The sequence below is a fragment of the Wyeomyia smithii genome, chromosome 1, assembly GCF_029784165.1.
Source record: "Wyeomyia smithii strain HCP4-BCI-WySm-NY-G18 chromosome 1, ASM2978416v1, whole genome shotgun sequence".
NCBI classification, from domain to species: domain Eukaryota; kingdom Metazoa; phylum Arthropoda; class Insecta; order Diptera; family Culicidae; genus Wyeomyia; species Wyeomyia smithii.
In genome coordinates, this window is record NC_073694.1 from 57,341,800 (window position 1) to 57,357,141 (window position 15,342).

At 42.2% G+C, this 15,342-nt stretch overlaps 4 protein-coding genes across 4 annotated transcripts; 1 reads left to right on the forward strand and 3 right to left on the reverse strand.

The window, feature by feature from the left end:
• Positions 1-47: 47 nt before the first annotated feature.
• LOC129716911 (zinc finger protein 83-like) lies at positions 48-2,292 on the reverse strand. Its single transcript, XM_055666760.1, has 4 exons — positions 2,070-2,292; positions 1,818-2,008; positions 867-1,751; positions 48-806 (listed from the first exon to the last, which is right to left on the reverse strand). Exons 1-4 carry the CDS (start codon positions 2,205-2,207, stop codon positions 341-343), a joined length of 1,680 nt encoding a protein of 559 aa, XP_055522735.1. The 5' UTR covers positions 2,208-2,292; the 3' UTR covers positions 48-340.
• A 1,365-nt stretch (positions 2,293-3,657) lies between these two features.
• LOC129716917 (nitric oxide-associated protein 1) lies at positions 3,658-6,240 on the forward strand. The gene is made up of 2 exons (XM_055666765.1): positions 3,658-4,588; positions 4,646-6,240. Exons 1-2 carry the CDS (start codon positions 3,791-3,793, stop codon positions 5,942-5,944), a joined length of 2,097 nt encoding a protein of 698 aa, XP_055522740.1. The 5' UTR covers positions 3,658-3,790; the 3' UTR covers positions 5,945-6,240.
• A 55-nt stretch (positions 6,241-6,295) lies between these two features.
• On the reverse strand, positions 6,296-8,781 carry LOC129716924 (protein Aster-B). The gene has a single exon (XM_055666769.1). It carries the CDS (start codon positions 8,577-8,579, stop codon positions 6,354-6,356), a length of 2,226 nt encoding a protein of 741 aa, XP_055522744.1. The 5' UTR covers positions 8,580-8,781; the 3' UTR covers positions 6,296-6,353.
• Positions 8,782-11,734: 2,953 nt separating this feature from the next.
• LOC129716928 (protein croquemort-like) lies at positions 11,735-14,240 on the reverse strand. Its single transcript, XM_055666776.1, has 5 exons — positions 13,945-14,240; positions 12,996-13,301; positions 12,092-12,933; positions 11,931-12,021; positions 11,735-11,869 (listed from the first exon to the last, which is right to left on the reverse strand). The coding sequence occupies exons 1-5, from the start codon at positions 14,068-14,070 to the stop codon at positions 11,756-11,758; spliced, it is 1,479 nt and encodes a 492-aa protein (XP_055522751.1). The 5' UTR covers positions 14,071-14,240; the 3' UTR covers positions 11,735-11,755.
• Between the last annotated feature and the right edge of the window lie 1,102 nt (positions 14,241-15,342).

Consider the following 15,342-nt stretch of genomic DNA (forward strand, 5'->3'; position numbering starts at 1 on the left):
CCTTTTTTCAATACACACTATAAAACATGTTTTACCTTATCTATAAAATATTTGACGTCACGTTCCTTGAAACTCTTGCACTAAATTTATTTGAAAAACGTTTTGATCTGCATCGTTTATTGTTTGTTCTGAACAGATGGATTCGGTTGATAACGATTTGAATATACATTTTGAAGTTAATTTCTCCAGTTGTATTTAAAATCTAATGGTTTTACGAACATGCTTCAATTACTCAACCTTTATTATATATTTCATCGGCCACAACAGCGCACCATATTTGTTCCACAATTTACATTGATTTAGTGTCCCACAATTTACATTTAAATAATCACACCATAAATCACACCAGCACGTCGTCAAGCAGATCACTGTCCTGTTCTTCGCTTTTGTGGCGGGTATTTTGACGCTTACGCGCCAACCAGTCAAGCGATTTAGCCAATGGATGATCCTTGTGCTTCTTGGTCCTGAGATGACATACCAGGAGTTTCCGCTCAGAGAACTCTCTTCCACATATCGGACACTGGAAGGCTTTCCCTTGAACGTGCTCCAGGACGTGCGTTTCGTACGCTTCTTTGCGTTTGAAAATTGCTCCGCAAGTCTGGCAGTGGTACTCCTCTGGAAAATGAATCTGCCTCAAGTGTGCCACTATCGATTTGAACTTCATGTTGCAAACGTGGCACTTCGAGTACCCTTCGTTTTCGCCTTCTAGCGGCGTATAGAAGGATGTCCAACTTTGTGGTGCTCTGTATTCGGGATTGCGTTTGTGCACATTCTCATGATTACGCAGCAGTGTTTTAGAACTGAACCTGCAAAACCGAACCAAACCAATTTTCTTACGATGACTTAAACAATATTCAGATACCTACTTTTTCGAACAGTACGAGCAAATTAGCGATTTTTCCGTGTGCATGTTTTCGATGTGTTGTTGAACTGCATCCAACGAATGTAACAGTTTGTGACAGATATGGCACTCGTATTGCTTAGTGCGCTCGTGCCGCCTTTCGATGTGACGACGCAGTTTACTTTTCTGGCTGAACACTTTTTCGCATCGATCACACTTGAAGGGTTTGTTGTGTAAAACTTGGTGCAGTTTTAATGACATCTTTGAGGAACAAACTTTTCCACATTGGTTGCAGGGAAACGGACAGGGTGTAGTTTCGCCAAGATGGAACTGCTGTACGTGAAGCGCAACATTGCGCTTATCACTGTAGCGCCGGTCGCAATAATTACATTTGACAGGATTCTCGTGCATGCGTTTGTGAACGTTTAACGTCGTGACACTGTCAATGACGATATATTCCTTCACACATATTTTACATGTGTAGGGCAACATGTCCGAGTGGGAGTGCAGGTGAGCCAGGAGAGCCTCTTTAGATCCCAGGGAGTCACTTTTACACACATAGCATTTATTATCATTCAAGCGGGGTCGGTTCGAGGTATCCATTTTAGGTCCAGGCTTGCGACCGCGTCTTGCAGGTACTCTAGGCTGTTTCCTATTGGTTTTAGTGTTGTCTTTTTTTCGTGTTGCGCATGGTTTTTCTTGCAACAGTGACTGCTCGGACTCTGATTCTGGTTGGGGTTCGAATTCGTCTTCGGACGGCAGCTTCAACGATTCTGCTAGTATCGTTTCACTATGGTCTTCATCTGTCTGTTCTGTCTTTCCGCTAAGATAGGACTGTAAAACATGCTCGTCTTGGTCCAGATATTCTACGTTATTCAATGGTTCAGCATATGTCTCATCATTAGTTTCCCTGTTACGAAAACGATTTTATTTAAAATTGTTTTTCGAAAATGAAACTTTATGTTTGCAAACTTACTCGGTTTCGATAGGAATCAGAGTTTCTGTTGGTCCAACCATTTCAACCTTCTCCAGCTTGATCTCATCACAAAATCGTTTCCGTAGCATCGCATCATTAGCTCGAATGTCTTCAATAGTTTCATTTATGTTGGCCACAGTAGTTATGCAGTGTTTACATATTTTTTGTGGCAAACCATCATCGGGATCATACTGAAACGAAACACCGGAAGTTTAAAGGAAAAGCTTCAAGGTTTATTAACGCTTTTTCAACCTCCAAACGAAGAACCTCTGCAAAAAATTGCATTAAAAGACATTTCTGGTTATACTCAAGCAGGGTTATATCGTTCAGGCGTAGTTTTGATTCACAACACAGTCGACAGATTTGATCTGTATCGCTTGAAAAATCCATTTTTTCGGTAATTGCGACTATTATTTATTTTGCGTCCGGGGTAATGAAAATTATACAACTGCTAAACCCGGAAAACAGAATGAAAACAAATCATACAATAGACAGGGTTGCCAGGCTGTACGTTAATCACCAGAGTGTATGTTTATAATATAGAGTTGCGCAAAGATGAAACCAAAGGAATCAAATTAGTGTCAAACCAAGGGTACCAATCGAGCAATGTAAATAAACAAAATGATAATGTCAGGAGTGGATGAAAAGCACCCCTTTGGCATCACGCCATGTTTCAAGGGCTAACATCTCAACATATGTAGAAACGAGATAGCATATCACCGCTTCTTTTCATACATCTTTATCTTACAGCTGACAGCGGGCACAAATTAATTTGAGCCCAGGACATGAGATCATTGTTCACTGTTACTCGGTATAGGAATGCCAAAGGCTCGATTAAAAGTGTTGTAACTAAGCGTGATAAAATAAGATTATTTAGTCCCTAGATAAGTAATGTCGCTAGTGTGCCCATTGTATTCGAGGCAAATCATATTGCACAAAAGATCCCAAGCACTAGAGTCGATTTGTCGCGATTCGACTTGCAAACTGCTTTGAGAATCATGAGAATCATGATAAGATAAAGATGTACCTAAAGAAACGGTGATATGCTATCTCGTTTTTACATATCTAGATAAACATTTCAAAAGTTCCTGTCTGCTTTCATCATTTTTCCGAAGGATCTTTTCATTTTGGTAATGGTTCAGCTCTAGTGACTCTCCCAAGCGTGGTTTTCGTTCAGAAGGCAAGAGTGATCCCTCCGTTATCAACTTGTACGAATAACGCGTCATAAAAGGTGTTTAATGAGTTGTGGAGCTTGAATGAAAGTGATCGATCAAAAAATCGATCAAAGCAGATAGGAACTTTTGAAATGTTTCTCTAGATATGTTGAGATATTAGCCCTTGAAACATGGTGTGATACCAAAGGGGTGAGATAGTAGCTCACTTCATACGTTTTCGCTAAATCTTTATTTGTTTACAGTTTGTTAGATTCGCCCTTATCACGAAGTGCTCCGGATTTGGTCATTTGAGATGGTTTTGCTCAATGGTTTGCTAAGACTGCCGGCTGGCAGCTCTGGTGCTGAGGATGTGAAGAAAGAGCAGGGATACCAGATGTGCAGATTTGTCTGCAAAACGCAGATTTTTAGAATCCGTGTGCAGATTTTTATTGATTCGCAGATTTTTGCAGATTTTCCATAGTTTCTGCAGATTTCTCTCAGAGTCTCCTTATATTTGCGCAGATTTTCTCAAAATGTGTGCAGATTTTTGCAGACTTTTGCCTGCGCGAGCGAATTTTTTTCGAATCGCGAATTTTTCAGATTTCAAGCAGATTTTTCCGGGTTTTCGAGCAGTTGCAAACATTTTTCAAAAACATCTGGCATCTCTGAGAAAAAGGCAAGCCAAGATTAAAAACGTCAACTGCACGCGTGCGGCATTAACAAAAACAAAATTTCTAAAACATCACAGCTGCAGTTGAATAAACATATTGGTATGTTTCTTGATATTGCATTATTAGTGAAGAAGGTTGTTTTTAAAAAATGATTCGAAGCACACACGTGAGGAAACTATTGTACGTACCTGAATTTTGTCGCATAAACTATCTTCAAATACCATTGCTAGCACGATCTTGTTCAATCGAGAAGAAATCGAAACCTCAGCCTTCTAACACTCGGAAGCAACAAATTGAGCGAATTAAAGATAAAATTCATTACAGTTCCTATGTGCAAGAAAACACGCTTCGGTTGGGCTACCGGAGAAACAAAATCTTTGCGCAACAACTAGAGAAGATTGAAAGAAATAAAGCGCGCGAGCGCGTCTCGGTACAGGCATTTCCTGTGGCACTGCAGCACGTGTATGGGGAGAGTTTAAATGAAACAAAGGAAGAAGAAGCTGTTAGTGATTCTGACGATCCAGTAAACTATCTGCCTTACGAACATTTGCAAGTAAAAATTGAACGAAGCGCAAATAATGACGGCAAAATGTTGGACCAAGCACCGACAACCGGAGAGTGGATGTCTGACTATGAATACTATGAGGAAAACGAAGATGATGACCGAACGTCGCTTTACGGCACTCCAGATCCTAGGGAACCGGTGTCAAAAGTCGCCTGCGGGGGCTGCGGAGCTCTACTACAGTGCGCTGAGCCGAGTATTCCAGGTTATCTGCCGAGTCAACTATTCAAGCGGTTGAGCAAGCAACAGTTAGCAACGACTATTTGCCAAAGGTGCCACTTTTTGAAAACCTACAATACGGCTATCAATGTAACTGTTTCTCCAGAGGATTATGTGGACATGATTGCACGTATAAAAGACAACAAAGCGTTGGCTTTATTGATGGTGAGTCACATACCGGTTTACTAGGTACCGTTTTTTATGTATTCGCTATGCTTGCAGGTAGACTTACTGGATTTTCCGTGCTCCATTTGGCCTGGCTTGTCAGATATCCTAGGTCCATCTCGTTCGGTGATAGTAGTGGGAAACAAGGTCGATCTTTTACCAAAGGATTGCCCTGGATATTTGGACAATATTCGCAATAATCTGGCGAAATCTGTTATTGATGCGGGATTCGATAAGAACAACATTAAGCATGTTGCCCTGATTTCGGCCACCAGCGGATTTGGAGTAGAGCAGTTGATCACAAAATTGCATAACATTTGGGGTAATCGTGGGGATGTCTATCTTGTTGGTTGTACGAATGTTGGCAAAAGTTCATTATTTAACGCACTTTTACGATCGGATTTGTGCAAAGTTCAAGCTCGGGACCTGATACAGCGAGCCACCGCTTGTCCTTGGCCAGGGACTACTTTGCGCATGTTGAAATTTCCGATCCTAAGACCATCGGACTACCGGCTTTATTTACGTACAAAAAGACTGCTTTCAGAAAAATTGCAACAAATACAGGAAGAAAAAATGCGGAAACATCAAGCGAGAAATACTGGCTTGGTCCAACATGCTACCCTAATAGGTCACATTGGGTGCACGTTCCCAAATGCAAATGAAACCCAAGAGCCAAAGGACCGTTTTTCCGTTAGTCAACGAAGCTCAGGAGCTCCACCTATTTTGACTTTGAACGAAAAAAGTGATATCTATATAAACAGTAAATGGTGCTATGATACACCGGGTGTAGTACAACCAGACCAAATTACGAATCTACTTACCACGGACGAGTTATTGCAAGTGCTACCGAAACAAATGATTCGTCCCCGAGCGTATCTCCTGAAGACGGGAATGACTCTGTTTCTGGGAGGAATAGGTCGACTAGACTATCTAGATGGACTTCCCGCGACTCGTATCTTGTTGTACTCAACGCCCAATCTACCCGTCACCATTTGTGATACAGAGCATGCTGATGAAGTCTATCAAACACTGCTAGGTACGGAATATTTTCGAGTGCCAGGACCAGACCCTGAGAGGCTTGCCAAGTGGCCACAACTGCAAGCATCTACTACGGATATCTTGTTGAGCGGTGTGGGGAAACATTTATCCGTTGCAGATATTTTACTCTCATCTGCCGGATGGGTTTCCATCAATTTACCAGTTGACGTTGAAGGGATCTTTCGTGCTTGGACACCAGAACGGAGAGGAATCTATGTGCGGCAGCCAGCATTGCTTCCGCATGGTATGGTCTTGAAGGGGAAGCGAATACGAGGCACGCTAGCGTACGCCTTGGGCGACGCGTTTGTGAAACGGTAGGACAGTATTTAATTTATTGTTTACTTAAATAAACATTCGGATAATAAAGGTTGACGTTTTCAACACAAGTTATAGATCCAAAAGTAACATGGAACATTAAAAAGTTTTCAAGACTGTCGAACTGACTCGAAAAGCAATTCAGATAAATGAGTGACTGGAAAGTGATAGATAATGGTTGATAAGAATAATTTTGTTCGGTAATTTCCAAAACTGATCAGATAAGAGTCCAGGATGCATTGTAAATGCGAACTGAAATTTTTGTTAAGTTGGTGTTCAATGAAACGGGAATCACATCACTGTGACTAATCATGGCGGGGTTGAATCGGCATAATAGGCGCAATACACTGTCGATTCGCTATTTTCTAAATAGATACTAGAGAAATACTAAACAATACCAATTTTATTGATTCTACAATTCGTCATTGCGGATAACAGGTTGATCACTTTGTGAAACATTACCGGGAATATTTTCGCAGATGGTGCTAACCTTTTTAAGGAGATCCGTAACCGTATTCAGCACATGTTGCCACTTGATCATTTCCTTGGCGTGCTTCGCTTCCTGTTCGTGCAGCAGCGAAAGCCAATCGGCATGGGTTAGCGGTGGATTCTGCAGGATTTTCCTATCCAGCATACTATCGCTACCGCTGCTGCTACGAAAGAGACTCTCGTTTTCTTCTTCCAGATTCAACAATTTCATATAGAGGGCCACGTTAATTGAGAGAAGAATTACCAACAGTATCACCACAAACCACGAGAAGAAGGTACGCGAACCGCCGCTGCGTTTTCGTGCTACTCTAGTAACTCCCGTTGCAATCGCGGATGCCGGTAGCGGAGCGGTCCGTAATAGTGGCTCATCCATCGACCCAAGCTTGGTGTGCTGAGAAGATGTAGACTTTCGAGATCGTCGGCTTTTACTCTTAGCCGGGGGTATGCAATATTCACTTTGCAAGTTTCGCAACAGAGCATTGTAGAAATCCTCCAGCCCAACCCAGGTATTTTTCTCGATGAAGCCTCGAACGAAGCCGAATATATTCTTTTTGTAGTGAATTTGCGCGTGAACCGACAGGACGGTATGATCGTCCTTTGTCCGAGACATGCAATAGTGTTGCGTTACATAGAAACTGTCCGCATAGGGAATACCCCCTTGAACGGCATTAACGTCAATCGAATACAACTGTCCAGGCTTACTGCAATCTCGCATAACTTGGGTCTCTGTTACTTGGGCACTTCGCGGTCCAATTGTTTGCGTAATAGCAATAGTCAGACAAACGACCCGCTCCTTGAGGCCTTCTTTGTTAACCTTCCATTCTCCGTGTATCATATCTGTAGTTTTACGAGTGTTGTGAAATTCAGTGAGAAATTTTGACTTCGAGAAAAGCAATTCAAACAATATGTCCACATTGATTGGAAGAATAGTATGCACCAGCTGGCGTCCAGAGTGCAACGAATTGCACTCGACACCAGCGAAGAATTCTTCCTCTTTTTCCGACTCGGTTGAATCGGACATGTCCGTAGGGAGCAATTCCGATGGGGTTGATAGAGTGCTTTCCGGGCTGAAGGTTGCCTTCGGCAGCGACGGCTTTTTAGTTAATTTGGTTTCTTTTGCAACCATGATGCTACCAGATTCGTCCGAACAGTCGTTTGTTTCTTTAGGCAGTTCCTCGGAGGACTGCTTGGAAATGTTGATACTCTCGCAAGTTTGATCGTACGGGTCGATGTAGTCTTCGTCGTCACTGGTTAGACCGAGTTGATCTCCGTAACAAGTATGTACCCACTGCCACAATTCCTGCGGGTTTATAGGTTTTTCCATCAACGCATTCTGCCACACTCGAAAAAGCATCAAATACGTCTTGTCACGTGACGTAAACGATGTAAGAAAATGCTTATCATTGTCCGTGCAGACCAGGATAGCATTTGGAATGACTCGAGCGGTTTTCTCCTTGGTAATCGATGTGACTTCTTTCCAGCGAATCGATAGTCGAGTTTCCCACACTATAATGTTGGCGTGAAAGCAAAGAAAATTTTGTGTAACATACAACCGACCGTGCACCAAGATATCCTTTTGTATAGCACAAGAATAGTCAACAATTAGGCGGTCATCGTCAGTCGGCACATCCTTGAACAATTTTTTGAAGTCCTCGGTTCGTGATTTATAGGAGGGATAAATTGCATTATACCAAGGTGTTTTCTTCGCACGCTCTGTGAGATTTTTCTGACTTTTACCGGTTTTATCTAAACTTTTGTCCTGCTTAGTGCTGCTGCTGCCGGTGCAAGAAAGACTATCACTGACGGCCAACAAATTGCCACTATCACTTGACTTGCTACACGAGTCAAGATTATCGTCCGACTTATCAGTTACATTAGATGTATTGGAAGTGCTTCGAACGGCGGAGTTTGTGGAGGTGTTACTTAACTCTACTGCTGCTGCTGCTACTGCTGGTGGTGATGCTGTTGCTGTTGATATTGATAGTGTAGTAAGTGTTGAATTTGCTGTTGCTGTGGCTGCCACAGACTGTGGACTGTCGGAAGTCGAAAGAACACTGGAGGATCGAACAACGGGATTCAGCACTGCTAGATTGCTGTTGCTGCTGCTATTCGAAGTCATTGCATCGTGGATGCTTTTTGTATCGCCCATATAATTACTTGTACGACACAACTGCTATTGCATTATAATTACAAACTAAACACACTGGAGATTTGATATTTTGAGATCAAAACATTTTATTTAATATCACTTGCGATCTTTTTCATGCATCGCGAAAATTTCCCCACACACTTTTCGCTTACGCGCTGTCAGTCGTATTTTATCGACCCTTGTTCATGTTTTAGACGTTTTTCAGGTATGTGAGGTGAGGTGATGGTAGTGGTGATTACGGTGATTATGCTCAGCAGTCGATATCCGACAATATTAACATGGGGTTCGACCAGTTTGACATAATCGATATAATCGTTGCGCGTTATGGCATTAACACTTGAAATTTTTTACCGTTTAGTACACTTTCGCAAAAACATCATATCAAGCCAGTCTTCTTGGTATGATGTTTTTGCTGTTAGTCTGTGGTATAACTTACCTTACCAGTCAGCTCCAACTCTAGTTATCCCTTGCTGTTGGCCGAATTAGTCTTCATCCAATCCGGTTCATGGCTGCAGCTCTCCAGCCATGTTGTTTGGCCCCGCAGGTAGTCTTCCACATGATCGAGCCACCTTACTCGCTGCGCGGCTCATCGCCTTGTTCATTAGACTGTGGTCCGACATCCTTACGACATGCCCAGCACACCGCAGTCTCACAAATTTCGCCGTGTGAACGATGAGTGGTTCTCTCAGCAGCCGAGGCAACTCGTGGTTTATCCGCCTTCGCCATGATCCATCTCACCACTCCACCGCAGATGGCACGCAGCACCTTTCGTTCGAAAATCCCAAGGGTACGTTGGTTCTCTACGAGCATGGTCCAAGTACTAGCGGTCTCATCAGTGTTTAGATATGCATCCTCCGGAGTCCAACGTAGGCACGATTTCCTGCAACAAATTCCTCTACTGGTGTCGATGTTAGCAGTCTTCGGTGAGCACAGTACACGAGCTCGATCTCTATTTCATCACCGCTAATATGAATTCGTTGTGGAAAGTTGATACTCTCTTCTCTGGAATCTCTGCCTCTCATGTACTTAGTCATCGAAGCGTTTATGGCCAGTCCAATTTGTACGACTGTAGCCTTGAAGCCATCACTTTAGACTAATGTATGTCCAGAGATGCCAGATGTTTTTGAAAAATGCCTGCAACTGCTCGAAAAACTGGAAAAATCTGCTTGAAATCTGTATAAAATCTAGCCGTGATTCGAAAACATTTCACTTGGGCAGACAAATGTCTGCAAAAATCTGCACACATTTTGAGGAAGTCTGCGCAAATAGAGGTAAACTTCTACAAATATCTGCAAAAACTATTGAAAATCTGTAAATATCTGCGAATCAACAAAAATCTGCACACAGATTCCAAAAATCTGCGTTTTGAAGACAAATCTGCACATCTGCGGCCAAATTCCGAGAACACGTTTCTTTGAAGAGAAGAAAATTTGTTTATTAAAAGTATATGAAGAAATTTTCTTCCCTTCGAAGAAATGTGTGCCCGAAATTTGGCCGCTGGTATCCCTGTGTACGTCTTCGTCATCTTCTCAAGGGCTCGTACTACGGTGTCGATGTCGAACACGTTTCTTTGAAGAGAAGAAAATTTCTTTATTAAAAGTATATGAAGAAATTTTCTTCCCTTCGAAGAAATGTGTGCCCGAAATTTGGCCGCTGGTATCCCTGTGTACGTCTTCGTCATCTTCTCGAGGGCTCGTACCACGGTGTCGATGTCATCGGCGAAGTCGAAGAGATGGTGATGGTGAACAGATGGTGTGTGGGCACGTTAAATTCACGGCATTCCTGAAGGACCTGCCGTACCGCGAATATTTGGTTTATATTCGCATTTATTCATAATATTTGGTTTATATTCGCACTGCGGTAGGTGCCAAAGTTTATGATATCTCAGAGGAATTTACCTAGAACTAGAACATGGTCGATTTGGTTCTCCAGTTGTAAATCAGGTGATCTCCAGGTGGCTTTGTGGACCTTTGTCGAGGAATTAATGTTTAACTTATACATCCTCGCACTGATCAGCTGCCACACGATCACGCGCTGTATTGTAGCAATAGGGTCACCAGGTGGCGCTAGTATACAAGAGATTTAAAATGCAATTCTCTTTAAAAATTTACACGGAATTTTCGATTAATGTTATTCTTGCTTGTACGTCTGTCTGTTCCATAACGATCTGCAGTTATATGCACCGAGTTTCCAAACGTAGTATTATTTCGTCGCCTAGGGCTGGGCCGATTGTTCCAATCCGTATTTACTTCTTCGATATTTGCAACGTTTGGTGTTTTGCGGAGTGGCTTGCTAGGCCTTCCACTAATCCCTGACTCACCGGGGGACCATCGTGTCAGCTTTGTTTCCAGGTGGCTCCCAGAGTCCCACACTGACACCAGGACTAACGTTGAGAACAGACGCTGTTTTGAGCCGCTCTATCTTGGTGAACAGACGCTCGGGCGAAGCATTACCTCTACCGCCGGAGTATAGTTAACATGCCAATAGACACGTCGCATCTTCTTACTAAGCTATTGTCGGATGACAATATTGCGTCCATGCTCCAGCTGGCTGTCTTTTGTATCATATGACTCGTGGAGGCGTGAGATAGGAACGTGTGAGGGCCGGCGCTTAGTTTGACGATCCTTCCTAGTTGCCATGTGTGGTATAACGTATAACTATGCATAATAACAGCAATTTTTAAGGTTTTTTCGAAAGGATCATACCTGAACTTAAGCTTACCTGTCTTCGATTATGTTTTAATTATTTATTATGAGCGAATAAGTCAGGCAAACAAAAAATAAATTAAAATGACTGATGGTCTTGATAGGCACATTGAGAGAAGATAAGATCGAATGGTGCTCACGAAAACGAAAGCTTGCGAAGAAAAACAAAAAACCAGGGAATTTCCATCAACTCGAATGCGCCAATTCTAGGAGTGGGCGAAACGGCTCTGAACCGCTCACTCACCGTTCCGAACCGGCTCATCTGAACGGCTCATGGTTCACACTAATTCACGAGCCGTTCGTTTTTTGGTCTTTGCTAAGAACCGGTTCATATGAACGGCTCGTGAGCCGTTCGCCCATTCCTAGCCGATTCGTTTCTGACGTTATAAATGAGTAGGTAGACAAGAATATCACAAACTCTGAGTTTCAATCAAAAATGCGTTCACGCGCTGCAAAAACTATATTTGTAGATCAATCTTTCCATACAAACATGCTGAAATAAAGTGCAACAATAAGTGCCAACAGACCAATGCCGAAAAGTGCCCAGCCAACGTATTTTCCGACGTCTCGCAATGTGTAAATGAGCTGAAAAGGTACATCCGAAATATAGACTTTAAAAGAACATTTAGCGATATTATGTACTAACCTTCAAGTCATCGATTTTATCTTCCGGCAAAACAACTCTTTGTTCAAACCAGAGTGTGGGCGCAATCAGATCGGGTAAACCCTTAGTCAACCTGAAAAAAAAAACAAATTCCAACAGAGTAATCCCAAATTTTTACATAAATGTCAATTGCAAATACTCACTTCAGTCCATAATCTCTTACATGAACGTTATACTGCAATCTTCCATTTACTGTCAACGGAATTCCAGAAAACGGATGTAGCGCATAGCGGAACTCATGTAGTTCCCGTAACGGACTCAGACCAGTGACACTGTCCAAATAACTAGGGTCTGCTAGATAAAAGTGTGGAAAACTGACTACCAATGGGGCACCAAAGTTGCAGCCAGATACATCTAATAACCCCGGTTTAAGCACAGGACATTCTTCCTTTGCGGCTGTACACTGGCATTCGGTCTCTGGATAATTGTGTCCATTATCAAAGATACTATCGTCGCCTATCCAAACTCCACCCACAATTCCACCGTGCTCGAATTCTCCATCATACTTCAACCGTATCGCACTGCATATATCGGTTATGAATAGTAAGAAATCTTCTGGGTTGTCAATCTGTGCTTGGGTCATCGGAGGATTTACTTGACCAGTTGAACCATGAACTTTAGCACAATCACCGCGGTAGTACGGAACCGTTGTATCTCCATTCCATGATCTCATTAGCCCAGTGTTGGTCCACGAATCTGTACCGGTGCCCATCCGAAAAACGCCATCATAATCAACGCTGTTGTTTCGCTCTGCCAAATATGCGAAACCATCCCAGGGAGGTACCTCGACACCTTCTACTAATTCAGGAAACGCGCCTAGAAGTGTTTGTAATGCCTCAAGAAGCGGATCCTTAGCCCCGTCGAATAAAATGTCCTGAACCTTAACATTCTTATAGGTATATCCATCAGCCAGATTATTAGCATCAATCATCCCATCTAGAATGGCTCTTAAAAATGGTTCGTCTTCAGCTAGTGCTCCAACAGTCTAAAACAATTTATTTTCTATTGAATTAATAAAGCGAAAAATTGTAGATCACTTTAGCTCACCATAAGCATCGTGTGAGGAGTAGTTACAGTGTCGGTGTAAAAGTCTCCATTTGACTGTTCCGGAATATAAGTCCACGTTCGATTCTGCTGGAACGTTATTGTGTGATCCGGGTTGGTTTCTATAAAATGCCTCTCGTGTACTTCTAAGAAAACGTACGGCCCTCGTTGGACAAAATTGGGCCGCACACTGTCGTTCGTAGCCTCGTCTGAGTTCGTCCAATCCCAGCAATAAATGTCGAAGTACATGGGAACCTCGCCGTTCAACCAGTTATCGTATACCTGAGTGCCCGGTTTCATTACGAATTCCTGAAAAAGTTACCAGCTGAACACACTGTTGATAAAAACGATTGACATAGATCTGATCGGGTAGAAGCAGAGAAAGTCCAGTACAATAATACCACTGATTGGATTGAAAGTTTAAGCGCGTGGCTAATTGAAACGATCTTTAACATTCAATTTGCTAACTTTATCAGTCTACCCAATTCATGGAATAAGCTCCTCCCAGTCTACTTTAAGTTTATCGTAAAGTTATGTTTGTCATAAACTTATACCAGTTTGTTCATAATCTATTCATAGTTTATTTTTCCGTGGTGTAATTTATATGGTGAACCTTTTTGATTGATGTTCTCGAACTAATCGTTTGTCGCGCACCTTAGTATAAAAGTTATCAGCATTGTCTTCTCTAGCTCGCTTTGAGCGCATATATCAAAATAATGGTAGTAAAACCGTTGAAATATAAGGCCAGCCTTATGATTATTTTTTCACCACCATTTTTTTTCAATTGTGAAAACTCTAAACGAATTCACCAGCCACTGTTGTTCCCAGACTACTGATTGGACTTTGGAACAGAGTCAGGTAGGACCGAACCAAAAACGATCTTTGGAGGAGTATCCGTACTTAATTTTTTTCATGTCGATCACTAGGCACGATACAGTAGTTTGTTACTTACTAGACGCGCAACTGCATTCACTATTGCCGGTAGAGCAAATCCGAAGAAAGCGGCCAGTGCAAAAATGATTAGTACGCCTACGAAGGCCCAAATCTTCTTGCCTAAGTTTGAACAGTTGCAACACATTTTCCTCAGTTTACTTCACGGGTGGTCACCAGTTATCAGAAGCGCACCTGTTCTGCGCGCTGTACAAATTTCAACTATTCTAGCAGCTAGTCTCAATAACCCCCCACTGAATTGGATGTTAGTGCAACGCTTAATCTCACTAAGATACGGGGATAATAATACCATCAACGTCAACGATTACCTTTGTGGACTTTATCTACAGCTCAACAGTTTGCTTCTGGCGAGATCAATAAAATCTCACCGATAACCTAGAGGGTAAATAGAACCAAAACCAAAAAATATTTTCACACTGTGTAGTGCACCAGGCTGATCAATTAGCCAGATTGATAATCTACGTTGGATAATCTACGCCTATTTATTGTATAACAATAGACTGGAATGATCGACTACAGACACTGATATTAGCTGTGATTAGAAATTTCTTTTTGGTCTAGGATTATAATGTGAGGCTGTGGGTTCCGAAAATAGCTGATGCAGTAGGACAACTAGTAGACGCATGACGTAGGTATCGCAGTAAATCTTTTAGCACGAGTCAGGCTAATTGTTTCTGCTTGCGTGTTTTTGGGACATCATCAAGTTTGGAAACGAAATCGTGGCTGTCCAGTACAGTAGGGTAATTGCTCCCATAGTTGAAATAAGTACACTTGTTAAGTAGAGCCATGGAAATTGACAGAGTACAAAAAATGAATGCATTTGGTTTTTTAATTAAATATAATTACTGATTATTCGGATTTTCAACGATTAGTTGCTTCACCATCGGATGACATACTCTACCAAATACATAAGATTTGGTAATTCTGCTCCGTGAGGCCAAAAGGCTTCCTTGGACTCATATGGCTTTCACGTTATCTTCAAGTGCCGAGCAAGAAAAAATAGAAAAGATTTTGCCTTATCGTGTCGACTCTGTTAATCACCAATGCAGGAAAATTGTCGATTGGAGAACATTCGCATATTACGTAACACACTCAGGGAAGGAAGAGTTATCAGCGTAGCGTTACACTACGTGAGGCTGCCATGCAAAATTGGGGGTTATTGAAAATTGCCAAATTCCGCGTTACGTAATGTACGAATGTTCCCTTGCCTAATATTATCGTAGACAGTGAGAGTGTTTGTAACTAGTAACTCAATTTTCTATTGACATATTACAAAAATAACTCTATGTGACCTCCGGTTGGTCTCGAGGTACGATGCCGAACTAACAAGCCAGCCGTCGTATGTTCGGAACGCAGCTCGAAAGATGTTGGCGTCATTGTGTCCTGTACACTTGACAGT